We start from the raw sequence: 22038 nt of genomic DNA, 5'->3' as shown, positions 1-22038 counted from the left end.
GTCCTCTCCAGGATCAGTTCAAAACCAGACTTTGAATTGTAGAGTTAGAATTTTGTGGTAGAACCCCTTAAGGGAAGTACAGCTCTGTATTCCACACTTGCTTATGTTAAGTGTTATCCAGTTTCCACATTTATGTAGAAATTATGGAGATACTGATTGCAAAAGTTGATTTCAATACTTAAAGCAAGGCTTCAGTTATTTTGTATGGTATGAAATATACAATATGTCACCTCCTAGCATACAGCAGTTACTGCTGGACTACAAATGAATTTTCTGATTAACTTACAAGTAAAGTCACTGATTAATTTGCATTAAAATAATTAAAAATTACAAAATTTTACAAAAGCTTTACAAAATGAGCTATGTCAGTCTTTTCATCCTAATGATCATAACAGCAAAATTAATGGATGCTAAATTTTCAGTATAGTAAGAATTGCTTACACTTCTGTGTATACACTGGAAAAATCAAGTTAAGTCATTTAAATTATTAGTGATATTAATGATTATTTTTCTCATTATATCATTGTGTACCAGATTACCACAAGGGTTAGGCCATCTGTTCTGGGGAGTCTGGGGCATCAGAAGTAAGTCAGCCAATCACTGCTTTTTCTTGTTAGCAATTTATTTGGTTGCAATGACTTCTGGGTATGAAGGATGTGTCAAGAATTCTCATGGACTGATTATTGGGCCTGTTAGTATTCTCTAGAGGTTCTGTGGCTGCATACTAGTTTTAAAAGCTGCCTATAACATCGTAGTACTGTATCAGTTACTGCAAATATTGAAACGGCATTGCTGACAGAACTAAACAAGTAATACCTACAGTTGTCAACTCTGACTGAAGCTATTCCAGGAGATTATTTTTTCCAATGTGACATAATGTCATTAATTGTATTATTCAACCTGTTCACACTGTCAATCTCTTGGATTGCATTTAGTAGTTACTGGGAGATAGATGCAGATTCCGGTAGACTCCTGGCCAATCCAGGAGGGTTGGCAACCCTACAAATACTGCAGAGGCTTCTCAGATACAGTGTAACACTAAAAAAACCAAACCAAATAAAAAAACACTCAGACTGAGGTCTTACTGCTTCACCAGCAGCTCTCCAACCAGGGATGTGCAAACATACAACCTGCAGGCTCAGTCTGTCCTGTGGAATTCTGTGGTCATTTCCGCCAGGATACAGGAGGCCATGCCTGGTGGGCATGGCTCCCAGTGGCAGGTGAGTGAGCAAGGGCTGTGTAACACAGCTTTTGGTTGCCCTGTGGGAGCACCACCTGCTGCTTCTGCACAGCTGCACCATGGCAAGCAGCTGCCTGTCTTGCAGCCACTTGTCCTGTTGCTGCTGTTGCTACTGCAGTGGCCTCTACCACGGTGGTTGCTGTTGCAATGGCCACCCCATACCCAAGGCCAGATTCAGCCCACAATGAACCCCCACAGCCCAGATCCAGCTCAGGGTCCCATGTGAGTTTGACACCCTTGCTCTAAACCAATAGGTTATTTGGCAGATCAGACTCATTAATTGGGTTTGGCTACTTTCAGTTGCCCTAGAAGTTGCTTATAGAAGTTAAAAATTAAAACAAACACGAAGATATGGCTTTATTATTAAAAGTTTTTGAAAATTCCCAACAACAAGAAACCATGTTAAAGAGGAATTTAATTTAAGAATATGTATTAATAACTAAGGATAAATCACATTACCATGATGTTGTAATTATTCCAAAACAAAGCTTTACACGCCCAGGAAGTTCAGAAATAAAAGCCACACAGATAAGGCACTTGAAAAATGTTTGCTTTGTAGTAATGCCATGAGGTGGGGGAGAGAGGGAGTTGAAAAATGAAATGTATCTTTAAAATGTGTATATATATATATATTTTTTTTTTTACCTAATCTGAGCCCACAAGTATCTATATCTATGTCTGTATATTTATTTGTAATGGTTTGTAATGCTCTGATTTGGTAATATTTACATTCCTGTAATGTGAGAGGCAAGTATTTTTGTGGGTGATACCTTTTATTGGACCAACTACATGGTTGGGATAGTTTTTACTTTTGAATAGTATAATGCACATTAAGTTATTGGTACATATTCTTAAAGCACATTAAGTTATTGATACATATTCTTAAACTGAACTCCATTTTAAATTTTTTGGGGGGATGGGGGCTTGGATTATGTTATGCAATTACATTTGAAGACTCTATTATGAATCTATTTAAGGACAGAAGATTTTAACTTGAAATATACAGTGAACTAGTGGTATAATTAAAGTTATTAGAACAAACATTTCCATAAAACAAAACAGGAAGTCAGGTGTCAAGTCACATGTCTATATGTCCACATCTTGTGCTGCTGTGATTTGAACCTGACTCATCATGTTTTTTCCAAAATAGCATCTGTTCTTATATTAAAATTCATTAATAAATTATTATAATCTGAACAAATACATTAAATTGATAGTTTTCATTACATTGGGAATAGTTTGCAGGAGAGACCACTATAATTTAAAAGATCCATCATGCTTCTGAGGCAGTCATCCCAAGAAGTTCACAGCTTTGGAGGGAAATGTGTTTTTACAGTGAAAAAGGGGTTTTGTGTTTTATTTCTGTTACTATAAGAAAAAAAGAAAGAAAACCTGATGTGGAACTCTGTGATTTAAAATTTCCCTCAATTTTAAATGCTGCAAATCTTAAGACGACGTAAAGATTGTATGTGCAAAGAAGTTAAAGATGTGAACATTTGAAGACCCTTTTCAGTACATAAGCAAATATTAAAGTGTTGTTTCACGCTATCTGGCAACAGTAATTATAAGCGATTTGTTTTCTTACTGGTATTATTGTGCAGTAAGTGAGAATGTATGTGTTTCTTCGCACAGCTGCTTGTTTATTTCCTGGTATCTGACAGGCTTTTAAAAATGGCACACAGAACAGGCCAATCTTTTACCTTAAGATCACATCAGTAAGCACAACAACATAAACAGATAATATACAGTAACCACCTTGAAAATTTTCTGGGTACTGCACTACTGCTGCTCATCATTCTCAAACTCAGTCTGAATATGCACAGAATAACTTAAGAATAAATCCCTCCTCAAGTTACTTACAAGGTTTTATAGGACAAAGCTGATACTTTAAAATCATTGTGGAAACCAGCAACACCTGATACAAGTCCCAGAGTATTGGTTTAATATGATTATAAAAAGCCTCTGCTTAATACTTGCAAATGGGCTATTGAATTTTTGGTTTGCTGTAGTTTGAAGGGGTTTAGCCCAGGTATATAGCACATTGTATGTGACAAAGCATACAAGGTAGTTGCAATATATACATCTAAAATTATAGCCCTGACTACTTAGCCATATCAGTGGTCTCAGGGAGTTGACTTGGGCTATATCTGCTACCTAAGTAGCAGCTGGAAATTTAACTTGACTCCTGTGTTTAATAGCTAATCAACACAAGGTAGCCACGCTCACTCAATTTATCTTGACATCCCTTTTAGTTAGTTATCCCAACAAACATACCACCACTGTCTTAACCAGACTGAATTTAGCTAACTGCCCTACTCACTTAGCCTTCCGGCAGCCTCAAAATACTGTGTATTCATCTATTGCCAGAGAATATTAATTTGAGCAGTACCAGAGTTGTCTGTGTCATACCCAGATTAACCAAGATTAAAATGATCGGAGGCAAGGGGATTCTGTGTTTTGGCTCATGGTAACTTTCAGTAATCTCAACCTCTCAACTAAAAATAGAAGATTTTTATACAGGATAATATATGGCCAGGTTGCATGTGTCAAGCAGTAATATGTTGAGTACTGGATGAATACTTTTCTGTCCTTCAGGTGAAGGTGCAGTTTCCCATGCCTTGTATTGACAGATCCTATCAGCAATAGACTTAAATTCTTTCTTTTATTTTGAGCAGTTTATAATGGCCAAAATGCTTCCAACATCTCCAGTACGTCTGTGAGAAATTCTTAGTGAAAAACTTGAGCCAAAAAAGTCCTTTTTTTTTTTTTTTTTACCTCAAATGTACTTGTTGGAAAGTCATTCCTGTAGATTTTTAGACAAGATATATAATCCCTGAAAAAAATCTGCCAACTGAGATGTTAGAAAGGGAGATAAAAAGCACCCTTACCTCCATAGCATAATATTTGAAAAAGTAAATGAGAGTGTTAGTATTATGTACTTCTGATGCTCATTGAAATATGAGAGACAAGAATTTTTTGGGGGGTGATACCACTTATTGGCCCAACTGCATAGTTGGGAGAGATTTTAGACAAGCTTTTAGGCACAGGGTACCTCACTTCATCTGAGGAAGGGTATCTTGTGTCTGAAAGTTTGTCTGAAATCTCTCCCAACTATGCAATTGGTCCAATCAAGTATATCGCTCCAAAGCAAGAAAACGTCATTGTTGCAGTCGATGCAGTTTAAGATGAGCTGACTTCTCTTTTGTCAGTTGTCATAGACAATCACTAAATCATGGTGCCCTGTGAAACAAAAGCCAGGGCAGTGATGTTTATGGAACATTTCATCAATAGTATTCTTACTGAAATAGTTGCCTTTTGCCTGGGTTATAAATATGGGGGTGTAGTACTTAGTAAGCAAGTATTAAAGAAGTCTGGAATGTAGTAAGATTTAAGAGTTTTTCTTTGTTTTCACATCTACTCTGTGTCATATCCTTCAGACTTCTAGGATGTTTGAATGCACTGTTCCTAGATTTTTATACTGCTGCTTAATTGGCTGAGCAAGTTGCTTTTTCTCAACAAGACTTCTCCCTATGGAGGAAATTGTTGCTTAATAGCACTTCTGACTTGAGTAGTAAGAGACAGGGAATGCTATCTGATCTCACGTGGCAGCAGAGAAATTGCAACCATTAGCTGTGCTGAATATTTTGCCTGTTGTGTCAGCTTTATAAGAATGAGCATATTATGTTTTCTATGCTTCTCTGTTTGCTGATATGCTTTCTTATTTTAGTACGTTCTAGACTGTTTGCATTTGTCAGTTAAATTAATGCTGTTTCTGTATCATAAAAAAAACATGTTTTACCTTCACAACTTTTAGCCTTGAGAATATAGACTGAGATTTTTTTCAAACCTGAGGTGGCTTTGAAAATCTTTCTCGTCATGGTTTAGATTTTTTGTTCAGTAGTAGGTTCAGTCAAAAGCATCTAACTACCTGTTTGTATATATTTGTATACCACTCAGATGGTTGGACTCTTTGAATAATTACCTGTATCTGGTGAGAATACCTAGTATTCAAAGATTTAGATTGAAAATAGTCTTAATAATGCATGTGTTACCATTGAGGGCCAAATGGAAATCTAAGTCCCTACTTCAAGTGGAAATGAGGAGAGGTTCTATAACCACAGTAGAGGTTTTATTTCCCCGCTGGTGTATGTTGCAGAGTATACTATTGGACAGTATTGGTTATAAGCTCCAGTACTAGTACAGTTAATACAATATTTAAAGTAAATTTTAGAAACTAACTACTCCTATCAGCGGGGAAACGGAAAATATCTGGCCGTGTTTAGGAGCATAATTCCCACTAATCCAGAATCACATATCTCAAGCCCAACTAGCAGTGTTTGCTCAGAGTTCTGGTTACTTTGGGACTGCAGTAGCTTTTATTGCTACTGAGTCCCCTGCCCCAGAACTGGTGTGATTGGGTGGCTGTTCGTTATGAAAGATCCATTAGTTAAAAAATGTTACTGTCCCAAGTTACCACTCTTTTGAGACACCAGAACAAGAAACTTCTTGCAATAGACTGCAAATCTGATAATCAAAATTATTCTTTCTTAGAGCATTGACAAATGTACATTTTGAACAGGTCTAAGGAAAGAAGGAGCTACTGCTCAAAAGTGCACAGCAGCTGTTAAGCTGTAACTGTTACATATGTTTGTGAGCTAAATCTGCCCAACTTTGATCCTGCATGAAGCAGAGTTAATTGGAGCAGTTTTGCTACACTTATCAGTTACATAACAGCTGTTCAGAGCTCTGGAGCAGCTACAGCTCGCCCACCATTTTTTAAGTTATTACAAGATTGTTTGACCAGTTACAAGATTGTTTGACCATTCCTCTGCAAACATATGTTTGACCGTACCCTTGATGATAATCTTAATTATTTACTAAAAAACATCAATATTTACTCTCCATTGAGAGACTATCAGAGTTCACAGAGCAACTGTTTCTGGCTGCGTGCAGACTCAGCAGACATCTGATTCCATAGACCATGTGTGACAATAGCTCTGAAGTATGGACTGCTAGAATAAGAGGCCATTTCTGACAGTTACACATGAGTGTACATTCAGTTTACACTTTGAAGGCAGTTACTGCTACTCAAGGATCTAAAAAAAAATTTAAATTCTTAGATTCAAAATAATAGCCCCTTCCCCTGGAATACAGCATTAGCCCAGAGTCTGAGAGCTGGTTTAATATAGAGATCTAACTGTCTTATCTTGAGGAGGCTCTAGAGATGTATACTTCCTTACCAGAACTTCCCCATTTCTAGTGGTGTATAGGGCCCTCACCAATCAGGGTGGTTAAGACAGGATAATCTACTAGGACTATAAACAGTTTAGCAGAAACCAATCTTGTTTTTTAAAGGAAAGAACTGTGTCCTGAAGTGACTAAATATGTTTTTAATATAATCTATAATGCTACTTCTGCTTTATATCATCCAAAACTACTCAATAAATAGTAAATTTAAATTTCAGTTATAGGGGGATTTTATTTGTACTGCCTTTATAAAGAATACCTTCCCTTTTATAACACTGCTTTTCAAGTCTTCAGCTCTAGAAACAATATTAGTGTTTTCACTCTGTTATAAACATTCTAATTTTGAAACATTAATAAAAATATCTTAACATCTTAATATTAACTTTTGCTCTAAAATAATTTAATAGCAGTAGATTTTTGCAAAGATTTGTGTTCCAAGTGTTAAGTAATCCTTGCTAAACTATTTAATAGATTTGCTAGAAAAAGCTTGTGATTGAGTGCTATGTATGCTTGCCTTTTTGCTTCCACCTAGAATCCAGGGCCATTACTTTCTGTAACCATTTCAGTGAGCTGCCATAGTTTTCAGTCTGTACTGTCACCTGATCCAAGCATGCGCCAAAATACCCACCGTTTCTGGCTACTGTCTGCTGAATCTGCTTTGCAAACCCTTAGTTCTTTAAGCTTTTGCTTTAGCCAAAAACTTTTAAAACAACAGACACCCTTTTGGAGTGTACTGGACACATGCCATCCTGCTTTTTTTACTCCTCTTGTTTATGTAAATCCTTAGCTTTACTAAACTTGTAAATGCTACAATGGCATCCCTGTGTGGAATTGTGTGGCTCATGTGTCAAAAAGGCTGCTTGTGAAAATATCTGTCAGAAAAATATGAATGCTACACATTGCACTGCATTCAGTGTTTTGTATCAATTATTATTGCAACGTTGTGGTGTCTGACTTCAATTCTATTTTACTATGCAAAGGTAAGTTCATGTATACTGTGTGAATATACAGTGTGTGTGTGTGTGTGTGTGTGTGTGTGTCAACTCTCTTGGTTCACATTTGGCCTCTTGGGGAAAAATATAGTAAACCCTTATACCTTACTTTCTTACACAAAAAAGTTCTATGTATTTATAAACTGTTTGCTGCTTTTAATCTCTTAAACCTTTTAGACCTCCTTTAATCTTTTACAATGCTAATTGGCTGGGTTTTCCTACTGAAAGCAATGGGGCAGAAAAAACACTTTTTTTTAAATGAAAATTTAGTCAGACACTTCTTATTATAGTGGGTTAATATTTTTATCTTCTTTCCAACGTTGACTGAAATTTCGGGAAAGAATCGGGGGGTTAAATGTGGGTTGAGCATCCCATAACTAATACCTCCTCTCCTTCAGTGTACAGTGTTATAGAATTAGCCAAACTGAGCAAATTATTATAATGCAATCTTCCTTGAAAGCTGACTCCTAAACTTTGTGATCTAAATACACAAATTCTTAGCTTGGGAAAATAATATGTGGAAACAAAGTTGGGACCCGTCACAGTTATTTTTGCCCTGCCTATTTCTCTTTGACTACTTCCTTCTTTTTCAGTTTTACTTTTCTCATCTGTGTTTCTTTGTAACCTTATTGCTTGGATTATTTATCGCTATTTTTTTTTTCTCAGCAAAGTATGCCCCCCCATCCCCACCCCCATATTCATTTCTTTCCCCATCTCATTCTCTATTTCCTGTACATATGTCTCAACGTTTCCCTTTACACATTTTTGTCTCAGTAACTGACTACACACAGAAATGGATTGTGCTAGTAAAAGTTGGTTTCCTTTTGTGTGAAACTCATATTAGGATCATGAGTCTGGTCACTTTGCTTCTGCCCCTGCAAAGTGAAAATGCTGTTTTAAAAAATTATTTTAACTGGTTATCTGTGATCCAGTCTAACTCATTGGAACTAAAGTAGCTAAATAGCCCCACACAAGTGTTTTGCATATCCTGGCTTTTCTGTTGTTACATTAGTATATTTAGCTGTGATAGATATACTCATCAATAATTATTTGTCTATGATTAGTTTTAGGTAGAGAAATATTCTTAATGTTAACTCATTTTGGATCTGACTTGGTTGTAAATCCCCTTCCAGCCATGGAGAGGCAGAGGTGGCACATTTAGATTGTATCTTGTTACTTAAAGACTTTGCCTCTACTTTGGCTGGTATAGTTCTCAGCCTAAACTAGTCTATAAAGGAGCTGTCTATAATATTTCCAACCTCTGACTGCTAAAAAGAATGAGACCTAGTGTGAGGATTTGACTGCAGATCCTATATGAGACATATCTCCTGTGTTCAAAATTCAGCATCCACTGGTTTTTCCCATCAGTGAAAACATAACATAGATTAAATTGTCACTAAAAATGTACAAGATAATTCACTGTAATCATTAAAAAATACAATGTGATTGATGCACTGTATATGAGTTTTTCTTAGTAAACATAGTGAAACCTGTTTGAGGTAAACTGGAATGTTATGAAATGTGGCGTGTAATTGTCAGAAAATCCCAAATTTGTTCTGTTTATAAATTGTTGTGGAGAACTCCCTCTGAAATGTTTTTATATGCTTTAAACAAACAAAAAAAAATCTCCACCCCTTCGCCCCCTTCCACCTCCCCAACCCCCCTAAAAAAAATAATTTTATTATAAGATTTCTGCAAGGAAAATGTTTACTGACCTGTTTCAGGACTATGAATACAAGTGGTAAAAATCTACAATTGTTGGAGAATATAATGGTAAAATCCTTAGTAGAATGCAGTATATTTTTTTTTTCCCAAAATATACTCTGCTAAGCTTTTGATTAATAGAAAAAAATAATTACACATTAATTTGCTTTACAAGTGTAGATGGCAAATTCTGAACCCAAAGTTACAGTAAGTTTAGTTACATACATCATCTCAGCCTTATGGTATTTTTGGCTCAACTCAGAGATTTCCAAGCATCTAATAATTGCCCTTTTCACTTTACAGCACTTGCATGAGCTTGACAAAATCCACATTTTCACGTGTACCTTCCTTCCCCTCCTCCCCACCGTCTCAAATAAGATGGGGAGAAGGCAGAATAAAGGAGGGAAAAGATTTTTTCCAGAGTTATGACTGCATGCAGTAGACCCACAGCCTAATTTTCAACTCACTTGCCCTCCCTTTTTGCTAGCCAGACACTACAGTTTTAACCCTTTCATACCTGAATTGTCAGCAATTCTTGGCTGCTCAACTGTAGCTGCTGCTGCTGAAGACTGGACTTCATGGGTGAATCTAGAATTTTGAAAAGAGGTAAAACAGTCTTCAGAGCTATGAAATAGGTGCAGTTAACATAGCAAAACTGCTGAAAAAAGATGGCTTAATTAAGAGAGGGTTGTTAACACTGCAGGATGAGGAGCAGGAACCAGATAGATCGGGATAGGCAACACCCCACACAGGTGTCAGAGCATGGCATGCGAAGGCATTTTGCTTGGCATGCATGCTTGGGGGCAGACAGTCGAAGGGGCCAGAGCTGTGCTGCCACAACACGGATCAGACCCCTCACAGCTCCCCTACTGTCCACCTCTGGCATGTCAATATCTTAAAAGTCAAGGTTGCAGGAGTTTTTGACACTTCCTAAAAATGTTGTCGACACGTGAGGTCGACAACATTGAGCCATTAAGTCAATTGATCCCCTCCACCCTGCCTAAATAGAAATACTACTGCTACTGCTGGGCAGTTGATTTTAAAACTTTGGATGGAGCAGGAATCAAAGAAAGGTTCAACTTGACTGCTGTTCCCCCCTGCCCCCCCCCCCCAGATTCTGCCCGTCTCCATGCAACTGCTGGCAGGGAAGAGAAGGAAAAGGAGTAGCCATCTTACAGAATCTCATTGCTTCTGTTCTGGGTAGAAATGTCAATCTCCCTAATTAAGGTGTGAATGCTAATTTTGGAAGGCTAATTTTTGGGGGAAACATGTTTCTGTGTTTATGCAAGTAAATATGGCATTTGTGTATATTGTCTATGTATACACCATACTGCGCTTAAAAGTATGTCTTAACAGTTCCAAATATACCTTAGTTTTCTTAATTAGCATTTTAAATCCTGGTCTTCCAAGGTCTGCCCAAAATTCTGTTGATTTCAGTGGGATTTTGTGACCATGAGGGTCCACCTACACAAATTCCTTTGTAGCATCTGGTTGCCTTGAGTTTTTTTAAATCCTATTTTATTTGCCAATATCATTTAAATAATTTTTATTTATATATGCTGCAGACCACTTTTGAAAAAACAGAGTAGTGTTTCAAACTCAGTACACTATTGATTTAGTTTGTGAAGAATGTGCCAGATTAGTGTTTTAAATTTTGTATAGATGTATATGTATGTATGTTATTTTACTATTTAAAAGAATTGGATAAAAGCATTTTAGTAGCATTAATGAATTTATGAATTTGTAATATTTGTAGAAGTATATTGTGTTGTATTTTTTAATGGTTTTGCTTTCTGTTAAGCAATAAATTTGATTTGGTGAATAACACACTTTTAAAAACTATCACATTTTGATGATATTGGAATTGAAGGGAAAAGTAATAATGAACAGAAATAGACATCACTTTATTTAATACTTTTTAAAATTTAGTAGCCTAGCACTTAAAATGATTTGAATGCACACTTTTGCTTTGGTTCTGAAAATGGGATGAGGTAAACTATCAAAGTTGTAACATACTTCTTAACACAAAAATGTAGTTAACAAGAGAAAAAAGCTATTACTGGAGGATTTCACAGCAGCTTAAAATGAGTGATACTCAATCTTCATCGTTTTATGCAAATGAAGTACAATCCTCAGGCTTTTGGCTGCCCAACAGCATGACCCTCAAGTGGATAAAATTTTGGAACAACAGCAAGAACACAAGTAATTTGACAAAACCTGTTTAACTGGTGATAAGAAACTAAATGAACCAGCTATGATGGCTTTTGATCAATAACCAAAATATAAATCCAAGTAAATAAAGAAATAATTTCAAAATGTGAGGGAATACAACAGAAATTTGAAAATTAAAATTACCACTTAATAGAGTGTGTCTGTTATACTTTAATTACACACTACTTGATGGTAGCTACAGCCTAGTCAACTGATTTATACTTTGTCTTTCAGATGAACCAGAGACACGTGATGCGTGGTGGGCAGAAATCAGACAAGAGATAAAATCCCATGCCAAGGCATTGGGTTGTCATGCTGTAGTGGGCTACAGTGAATCAACTAGCATTTGGTAAATCATAATGATGATTTGATTTTCCTTATGCCATAGAATAATTCCAGCTTCAGTGGATTAAAAATGGTAAAAGAACTCTAAATAAGTGGATGTTGGTACTATAGCATACTGTCCTTGGAGAGTTTGATAAATCAGCTTTTTTAGGATTCACAGTTTAGGTATATAGCTGTGATATTTCTTGCTTTTCAAAATGAACTCAGTAACTATTGTAATTATTCTTTATGCTAACAGACTTCGTCTGTAGAAGTTTGCTTTTAGCACTATTAACATTAGCTGGTTTACTTTAAAATTCACTAAACCTTATCTGCTGGAATTCTTACAGAGTTTATAAAAATACATTTTATAGTGCAACTGTCCTTGTTAATGAATGACCGGCAGTTAAATACTACTAAAGTAGTAAGCTTGAAGACATGGAAGCAGGAGTTGAGCTCGCATCTTGCCTTTCTAGAGCATGGCACTGTAATGTTCCTGTTATAGATCTCCTGGGAAAGTGGTTGCCTTAACTTCTACTTCCCAGTGCTACACAGAAAAAATAGAGTCAACATTTTGGACAAAATTTTCTCCTCCTTTGCCAGTATAAATGGTTTTTCTCTCACGCAGTGTGGTAGTGGCTCTGTCTAACATTACCCAAAAGAGCAAAGATACAAGGCCTTTCAGGAGTTGAATTTCCAGAAGAATTAAGTTCCCCTGTTCTGGTGCCAACGTCTGCTGGAGTTTAGGGAACAAAAACGGAGGAGTGCTGTCCACCCTAAAAAATGACCGCTTACGCCAGCTCACCTAGAAGGCAAAAAACTTGTAACTTATCCAACAAAATATCACTCTTCTTCTCAATTTAAGTGCTTCACTAGAACCTTTGGAGGAGAATATTACAAAATCTTCCATCTGTCCAGTTTTCCTAGCCTAAAGCAGTTCATGTTTCCAATTCCAGGAAACAGCCTGTACAGAATTCTTAATGTGGACAAAATACCAAGATATCCAAATATAATTTATCAAGGAGCAAGTAGAAGATGCTCTCACTTTCCTTCAGAGAGAAATATATGATTGGCATCAAACTAATACTTTTGAAAGAGAGAAAATCATCAGATATGTGAACCTTATAGGTTGAGGAACCTGCATAAATTCTATAGGCATTTAAAAATTAATTACTCTTGTGTCTGAGCTTGCCTCACCATCCTACTTCAAGAACACTGTTGGTAATACTAATTCAGACAATATTGCAGCGGTATCTTCTATAAACAAAAGGAACTGGGAATAGAGCGTTGATTGAATTGGTCCAAATGATGTTCAGTGTGACATATGGATGATGATCTGTGTGAAAAGGTCTCTGTGTAGGAACTGATTAATCCAAAGAAACAAAGGGCAAGTGAATTCTTTATGTGGGGGGTTTAGATCATCAAGTTAGGAAGCCAGGCTGATGTAAAAGATGGAGGTGTTCACCTACTGAGAAGAATTGTACCAGGAGTTTGATTTTTATATCACTAAGCAAGAGCATAATAGATGCTTTAATAAGAAGCTTTCTTGTCTTGATAGTTTTCAGTGAAAAAAAAAATAGATCACTGGAAAGGAAGTGTTAGGGTAAACACAGCATTTTTTTACCTGTTCTAGTCAATATTACTACAGTTTGTTTTCTTTTTAAGTATCCTAAATATGGACGTATGCCTTCATCATCTTTCAGTTATTTGTAATATTTGACACCCTCTCTTCCCTTCCCTCCCCACCCCTACATTTGTTCATGTAGGAGGATTTGTGATAAATCAGTGTTGACATTAGCTTCAGTCCCCTTGGTCTATTGTTTTTGCTTGATTCATCTTTCTCCTTCTCAGCTCTTACGTTGACTTTCCAAATAACTTGTCTCAGTCATATTTATAGTTATTATCTCTAGACAAAGAATATTCTCCATAAGGGAGTTGTTGTGTGTTTTATATGGATACAGTGGTTCCTAGACTTTCCTATGGGTGCTCCATAGTTCTCAGGAATTAATCCTATCTGCTTGATCCCTCCCTAGTGACCTGAAAGAAAAAGTAGTGGCATGTGGGAAGATTATGCCCTTAAAGAACCAAACCAGACAGGAAATCAGTCTCTGTTTACAGTTACTCTGATAAATTACAAAAGAAACAAGACAATCAAGGCTTACTTCACAACATGGGTAAAAGAATCCATTTCTGAAATATGGAAAACGACCAAAAATGGTCTCTCCAAAACCATCAAAACAGACTTAACCAGATTCATTGCCATATCATATGGAAGAAACATGAATTTTCACAAATTTCACCTTCCTTCTGTTTTAATACAGCCTCTGGAAATAAAGTCCTCCTTTCTGTAGCAGAGTAAGGGAACTAGAAAAACAACCTCAACAGTCTGTGTTATGTTTATTTTTTTCTAAGCTTATTCCATAGCTATTTTGTTCTTACGTGGATGTTCTTACAGACTATCCCACCCTTATTTTTAAGTGGTTTTCTGTTTTTCACCCCTGCTTGGGATTTTGGAATTTTTTTTCTGCTTTGCAGCAAATCAGCTTTTCATAAATAACATTACAAACAGTCCAGAATCACATTTTGGACATAATAATATTATTTATTTTATTTTAGAATTTGACTGGAGGATACAAAATATATTTAGTCACTCATTTCATAGTGTATTTTATATTTTCATTAGCTGGTAGAATATTTTGTTTAGAGAATGTTTTAGTGGTGCAATAATTTAGTACAATCCTGATTCTGTGCCTTAAAGAGATTAAAGCCTTGTTTATAATACTGGTGTGCTGGGCATAATAATTAGGAAAGGAAATTACATGTAAAAGGACAAATTTCTCATTTAAAGTAATGGAGAACAGTACTGTTTCTCTTTATCATGCATGGCTCATTGTTTTTAAATCTGTAACATTACAGAAACTATAAATGTAAGTGTGATCACTACCTGAACTTGTGCAAACTTTTTTAAACCAAGAATGTAATTAGTTAACTAAATTATATGTGAATTTATACTTGCCATTCTAATTTAAAATGTTGCTTATATTTTATTGCTTTTTATCCTAAGTTAAGATGCAACTTTGTCAGTATTGTTTTGTAAGTTCATTTGATTATGCATGTTATAAAATTATAAGGTTTTCAACTTCTACCTTATATTATTGTAAACAATTTGCTGTAATTTGTAAAACACAAAAGATTCAAGATTTCACAAATAAGGTTATGGCAAGCTACTGCTGAGTTTGCATTTTGGTGGTTTCAGTAAAAAGTTATGGGAGCCAGGGATTCCTGTCTCTTCACTTCTTCTACAGAGTCTCTGTAGTTTTGGGCAAGTCTCATTAATCTCTCTGCATCCAGCTCTCTATCTGTATAAAAAGGGCAAAACACCAAACAGGAGTATTTGTGAAGATTTATTTGTTGATCTGCTAGTCATCGTTGTTACTAGTATCATAATTATTGAGGGATTAGCAATTTTATTGAATTCAGTGCGACTTTTGCATAGGCCTTTTAATTTCGTAGTTTTATATAAAACACCCAGTAACAGGAATTCACTTTGTAATTCTTTTCTTTTATAGTGAAGAGGTCTGTATTTTGTCTGCATCTGGCACGGCAGCTGTACTGAACCCTAGGTTTCTCCAGGATGGCACCATGGAAGGCTGTTTGGATCAAAGGTTGTCATGGCAGCCTGGCTTCTTTTCCATAGGGTCAGAGAAGGGAGAGGTTGATTTTTTTCCTCAGAGCCAAGATAGTTCTTCTCTATTAGGGTAGGTTACAGTGTTACAGTGCAGGATGCGGGACCAACCACTTTACTGATTTTTCACTAACAACAACAACAACAGAAGTAATGGAATTCTGCACCAAATTAAATATTCTGTTTTTATTTCTAACAGCCTGAGTAAGGTAACACGTTTGACTACTAACCACAGAATTATAACTCGTGTTTTTCTTTGACACTCTTCAGGTATCTTTCTCACCTTAGCATAGAACCCTACAAAAATTGACTGTCAAATAATAACTTAAATAAGCCAAATTTTGGTGCAGATATAGTATTTGAACGACTGCATTGTGTTCAGTAGCTGTGTAGTAAATCAATTATGTTTTATATGCAATATAAAAATGAATAAGTTGAATCACTACAAAAGATATTTCTATAAACTGACATTTATAACTGTCTTAAAGCTTAAAGGAAAAGACTAAATTTACTAGTTAGTTTGATTCCCCCCCCCAGCAAAAAAAAAAATTTGTAAAATAATTAGTTTGGAGAGTAGCAATTTATATTGTCTTTTTTATTGTCAATAGTACTTTTCCTGTATGTTCATTTGGATAATAGACCTACAGGATCTGTGCAGCCCAAATCATGTGTTTATAGCAGAAAGGTGCCTCATTTCTCTATGAAACATTGTATCTTAGCATTTTGCCTATGATTATTAGCATGTGATTATCTCTTCTGAAGATACACTTTTTGATCAGTTATTTAAAGATGTAGTCAAAATACAAGATACTTTAGTTTGTATTTTTCTGTCCCATAAGAACATTTAATAAACTCTCACCATGGGAAAGAATGCTTGTATGTCATCTAAAGAAAGTCACATCCCTTATATAAAGAAAAATGGTCCCATGTACAAATCTTACTTAAATCTTTAAAATCTGACTCAAAATTTTTAAAGCAAAATAATGCTGTACAGAACAAAAGAAATATACCATGTTGCCTTGTACAGTAGTTAAAAAAAAATCATAATTTGATCAGACTGCATAGTCTTTGTATTTACAACAGTTACTCCAAGATATTTTTAATTGTTTCAAATCTGAGTGACTAGCAAGTTTGGCTTAATACTGTAGTTTGGTAAATTCTCTGGGCCTTTTGGTTTACAGTGGTAAACTGTATTATGCTGCTTTCCAGTAAAAATAGCTGTCATATTTAATCCATTGATTAACCTTTGTATAGTTTATTCAAACATAGTCTTGTAGGAGATGCTTCATACTGTATTTGATATGCATTTATACACAGAAGTTTGCCATAAATATGTTGCAGTAACCATGAAACATAGATCCTACAGCAATTGAAGTAGTATGTTAAACTAATATAAACCACTGGCAATTTTATGCATTCATTTCTTGATCTCTGACTAGATCAAGGTTGAAGCATAGGCATTATAACAGGGGCGGGCAATTATTTTGGGTAGAGGGTCGCTTACTGAGTTTTGGCAAGCCATCAAGGGCCACGTGACAGGCAGCCCAGGGCAGATAAATATCAATTTTCTAATTTTTTTAGGGGCCCTGCAGGCCGGATAGAGTGGCTTGGCGGGCGCCCCTGGGCCGCATTTGCCACGCCTCCCCCGCACTATAAATGCCATTTTAGTAAGTAGCTTGTGACAATTTTATTCTGTACACTGATATAATTATATGAACATTGTCACATAGCTGGAATAGAGAAGAATTGTACTGATATGGATGGCTTAAATAGGTGTGTGTATAGGATAAATTTATATATGTGAACACGTATGCTCTTGTTAAATTGATGCACACATTTTAAATACATTTTTCATGATGTACTTCTAGGATTGAAGAAACTTCACCTGCAGGTTGTGGATTTTGCCACATACCTTATGATGAACTGAACATGCCATTTCCTGCTCACCTCACGTACTGTTACAATTGTCGAAAGCAAAAGGTTCCTGATGTTCTGTTCACAACAATAGATTTGCCTGTAGAGGCAATGGTTATTGGGAAAGGATGTCTTATTCAAGCCAGGTATCAATCAGAATATTCATTTTCTGACTACTGTGGTAGATTTTCTTCTTTCTGTGGTTGAACAAAATTACAGGTTTTGTGTTATGTTCAGTTATTTGAAGTAACCAATAGCTAGCTGGCAACTTTGTAATTATACTATTTGTGTTCTTGATGAACAGCAGTTAACTTTGATCTCATTTTACATTGTCTCTATTATTTTGTACTTCCTACTAAAATTACTGTTTTTGCCTTCATGGTTGTGGAGGGCAAAGATTTGAAAATGAAAATAAGGAGTTATGCTCTGGTTAAATTAAGTCAAAATAGTGAACCAGTAGAATGAGAAACACAGCTTGGCATGCAGTAGAAAAGTAGAAATCCCATAATCATACTGTGTGCATCTACAGAAGACATTTACTGAGGAGCTGACTAATTAGCTCCACAATAAAATGTCACTGTCTACATGCGCGGTGCTATTAGGCTGCAGTAAACTAATTAATACTGCTGTAGAATAGTACTGCCTAACATAGTAGTATTACTTAGTGTGCTGCAATGCAGCTGTAAATGGGGACTTGAACTGGCTGGGGCGCAAGGGTGCTATAGTGCAGGGCTGCATCGAACACCCTCTTGCCCCAGCCAGCCCCTCCACAGCACTCTGACCCAGGTTGGAGCAGCCCCAGCCTGCCAAGCTGATTCCTGCGGCCCCCTGCCAACAAGGGCTGCTCTGTCCCAGCTCAATTTTCTGCAGTTCCAGGTGCATGTGTAAAGGCTGCACCCAGGAGCAATAAACTCTGGCACAGACTGTGCTGGAGTTTGTGTTGTATTAATATGCACATGTAGACACAGCCACTAAGATCTTAACCAAAATTTCCCTTTTAAATGAAGACCTCAGGTGGGATAGTACAGCCACAGAGAAAAAAATTTCTATTAGAGATTTTTTTTTTACTTTGTCATTTTATCTTTAGGAATTCAGAAACATATTCAGAATATATGTTTAAAGAGAATCCTGCATGCACTGTTAAGTATCATGGGTTATTCTTTACAAATAAACCATGATACTGTACTAATATTTATAAATACAATTGTAGTTTCTTTCTTTTAAATATTTTTAAAAATACTTATGGTGGCGGGAATACTTTGCTACTTGCTAGAAATACAGCAGTGTTGCTTAGTCAGTCAGCTTGGGTCAGGAGTAGGCAAAATACAGCCCACAGGCCAGATCTGGCCCACCAAGGGATTTTTGTCAACCAGCCAATGGCAGTCCAGTCCAGGAAGCCTGGGCTGTGACTGGTCCTGCCACACCCAGGTGTGAAGTTGGGCTGGGACTGTACAGCAACCAGACTGTATTTCCTGACAGCCCCAGTGGTTGCAGTGACTCCTGGCTGCTACTGGCACCAGACCCAGCCCCACTGCCCAGACACCCTGGTCTGTTCATCCTATACCCACTGCTAGGGGTGGGACCCCCCCAAGGGCAGGGTGCTTGGCTGGGATGGGGCCTCAGGCAGGTGGGGAGTGGCATCCTGGGGGCTGGGGAGACCCCAGGATCTTGTAGTGATGACAGCGTGGGCAGAACCTCAATTTGCTCCTGCGTGCCACTGCAACAGGTGCAAGTGCTGTGGGCAGGGGCGTGCTGGGAGTGGATCACGGCTCTTCCCCCATCTGGGCCCTTGTTGTTGCTGCCCCAAGAACCCTGATGCAGCTCCCCCCAAGCCTGTGGTCCCATCCCATTTGCCTAACCTTGCACTCTAACAGCTCCCAACTGGTCTCCATGAAGACCCTGATATCGTGGGACGGTGACAACGTGGGGTCAGGGACATGCAGGAAACAAATAGTGGCCCGGCCCTGGCTCTGGCCCTGCACTTTCTCCATCTTGCAATCCCAAGAACTCTATGGAGACCATCTGGGACCTGTGTGGGATGAGGCCACAGCTGGGCAGGAAGCTGCATCCAGGGCCAGGGCAGAGCTGCAATCTGCTCCCTCCCTGCTCTTGTCTGTGGAACTGGCCCCTGTCTGGGATGTTTAGGCAACGAATCCTGGCTCTGCCTTGGTCCTGCAGTGTCACAGTCCCATGACCCCTCCCTGTGAGCCTTACCCTCCTGTCCCACTCCCAAACACTGCTCCTTACCCACCTGTGGCCTCACAGGGAGCCCACAACAGCTCAGCAAAACTTGCGGTGTGGCCCGCAGGCCCAAATTCCCACCCCTGGCATAGGTGGTAATACATCTGAGAGTGAAGGGCAGATTCAGTGTTTTTAGATTTGCGTGAATTTAATTACGGTATTGTAATTTCATGTTTTAAATACGAGCAATTGATTTTTTTGCTTTGTTATTCTGACTACTACACGTACCGCACAGTCATCAGTACAAGTTCCTAGTCCTCTTGGATTGGCATACCTTGAAAGTGGAACATCTCTTGAAAGTAATTGATTTCTTGTGAGATGATCCAGGAAGGACTGCTTTAGTTATGTTATAGGAAGTAACTGCTTCTGTAAAGCACAGTTAGCTTGCTTACATCAAATGCCAGGATCTACTGTCTGCCTCTCATGCTTATTTATGATTCTGTATTAATGGCCTTAAAAGATGTGGCTAAAGGAAGTAGAAGTCATGGGGAACAGGTTTCCTTCTTGGCTTTTCCTCTGCCTTATGTGATCTCGGATAAGTCATTTTACTCTATCTGTGCCTCGGTTTATTGAACTGAAGTGCAGCAGCACTTCCTACTTCTGAATTCATTAACATTCATGAATTTTATGGTGGAAGGTGTTTAAACAAGAAAGCCAAGGTACAGTCATGGCTAATTTTAGCAACATTTTACTGGCAAATATTTATTATAAGCCAAGACTGATCAATTTAATGCTGTGCTGACTGATGCTTAGGAAGGTGCTATGCTTAAAATATAAAATCTATTTTTTTCATTCAAAAAAAGAACTTGAATGTGTTTTCAGTTGTTAAAAATGTAAAGTCTCATTGCTTTTTGTTTTTAACCATTAATAAGCCTACATATTCCAGTCCTGGGTAATTCCATGCATCTGCCTTTCCATCAACAGGTTATGTCGCCTGAAAAAGAAAGCTCAAGCAGAAGCCAATGCAACAGTTATCAGCAGTCTGTTGCCTTTTATGGAATATGAAGTACACACCCAGCTAATGAACAAACTTAAATTGAGGGGAATGAATGCCCTTTTTGGACTGAGGATTCAGATCTCAGTGGGTGAAAATATGCTGGTGGGCTTGGCAGTAAGTGTTACTTTGTGTGCCTATTTTGAGATTCTCGTGTTCTATTACAGCATGTTCTTACAATTTCACAAAAACTTTTATAATGGTGGAAAGCATTTAGAAATTAGTATAGAAGTAATAATGATAGAAAGATCTGAACAGGCTGACCTTGATTGCCACAGGAGACTGGACTCTTTTGAACCTAAATTAGGAGACACATATCAAAGAGAAAAGAGAATTCCCCAAAATAACTTAATTGGCATATACTTCATAAAAATGATCATATTCTCTTAAGGTTGCTGTTAAAATAAATCTCTACTCTCAAACTGCATTTTGCTTGTATGCCAGATGGGTTTTGTCCCCTCTGGGTCAGTGACAAGAAGACCCATCACCTTTCCTCCTGCTCAGAATATTGGTGGCTGCTAGTATCTTCAATTGTCATTTTCCATCAAATTACTTTGAAGGACCTACCTATATTGTTATTTTTACTGGTTTAACTGTGTGCAGCAATTATGCCTTATTTTTCAGCTGCTTCAAACTCTATTGGAGTTTGTTCTACAGTATCAATTTTTTTTTTCTTACTAGTTTAAAATAAAATTTAAATTTTGGAAAATTTATCAAGGAGACTAGTAGATATAGTCATAAACCATTCAGTCACAGGTATCTTCAATTCCTGTCTGTGCGGGCTTGGAATAGCCACATAAGAGCCTGTCTCTCCCAAGGAATCTCAGTAATTAGATAGGTCGTGGGTGCAGCTTACAGGCTAGCTGTCCATGGTTCTCTACCATGGCTTGATAGACAAGTGCAGTGTAAAAACTAACCGTGATAACCACAAAGGTTGTCTTGAAATTCTGTGAGTGACTTAATTCCACTGTGTAGCTAGAGACTACATCATTATGCACCTCTAAATATAAATATGCTGATAAGTCTCAACTCTGTCACTGCCACTTTCATGTGTCGTGATGTTTAGGACACATTGGGGAATCTGTATTTGACACCAGTGGATATTCAGAATATTATAGTCTGGTGCTAGAAATACAAATTGAAGCATGAGTTGAGGATCAACCTTAACTGAGACTTGTCTTTGAACTTCTGGTGCAAGAAGCAACCTCTGTGAGCTATCAGTGTCAATATCACTGACTTCAAGAGGAATGTGGATAACCTGGAGAGGGTTCAGAGAAGGGCCACTCGTATAGTTAAGGGCTTGCAGGCCAAGCCCTATGAGGAGAGACTAAGGCACCTGGATCTCTTCAGCCTCCGCAAGAGAAGGGATGACGAGGTTGAATGGTCACAAACTCCTGCAAGACTGTTTCAGGCTGGACATAAGGAAGAATTTCTTTACTGTCCGAGCCCCCAAGATCTGGAACAGTCTGCCAGCGGAGGTGGTTCA

General features: G+C 37.5%; 1 protein-coding gene across 10 annotated transcripts in view; it reads left to right on the top strand.

Moving 5' to 3' along the window:
* C2CD5 (C2 calcium dependent domain containing 5) overlaps nucleotides 1-22038 on the top strand; it is a 112324-nt gene that overhangs the window by 48141 nt on the left and 42145 nt on the right. For 4 of the 10 annotated variants that reach the window (XM_019544436.1, XM_019544431.1, XM_019544429.1 and 1 more), the window contains exons 10-13: nucleotides 11629-11743; nucleotides 15288-15383; nucleotides 17272-17463; nucleotides 20483-20669. In XM_019544436.1, coding sequence (XP_019399981.1) covers nucleotides 11629-11743; nucleotides 15288-15383; nucleotides 17272-17463; nucleotides 20483-20669 — 590 coding nt within the window. Of the gene's footprint in view, nucleotides 1-11628; nucleotides 11744-15287; nucleotides 15477-17271; nucleotides 17464-20482; nucleotides 20670-22038 lie in introns of all 10 variants that reach the window. The other 6 variants (XM_019544426.1, XM_019544427.1, XM_019544430.1 and 3 more) reach the window with 3 other exon arrangements.

This window comes from Crocodylus porosus, unplaced genomic scaffold (genome assembly GCF_001723895.1).
Source record: "Crocodylus porosus isolate Cpor-Errol unplaced genomic scaffold, CroPor_comp1, whole genome shotgun sequence".
Classification (NCBI taxonomy): Eukaryota; Metazoa; Chordata; order Crocodylia; family Crocodylidae; genus Crocodylus; species Crocodylus porosus.
Note: the sequence above shows the minus strand (reverse complement) of the source record. Positions and strands in the feature narration are given on the sequence as shown.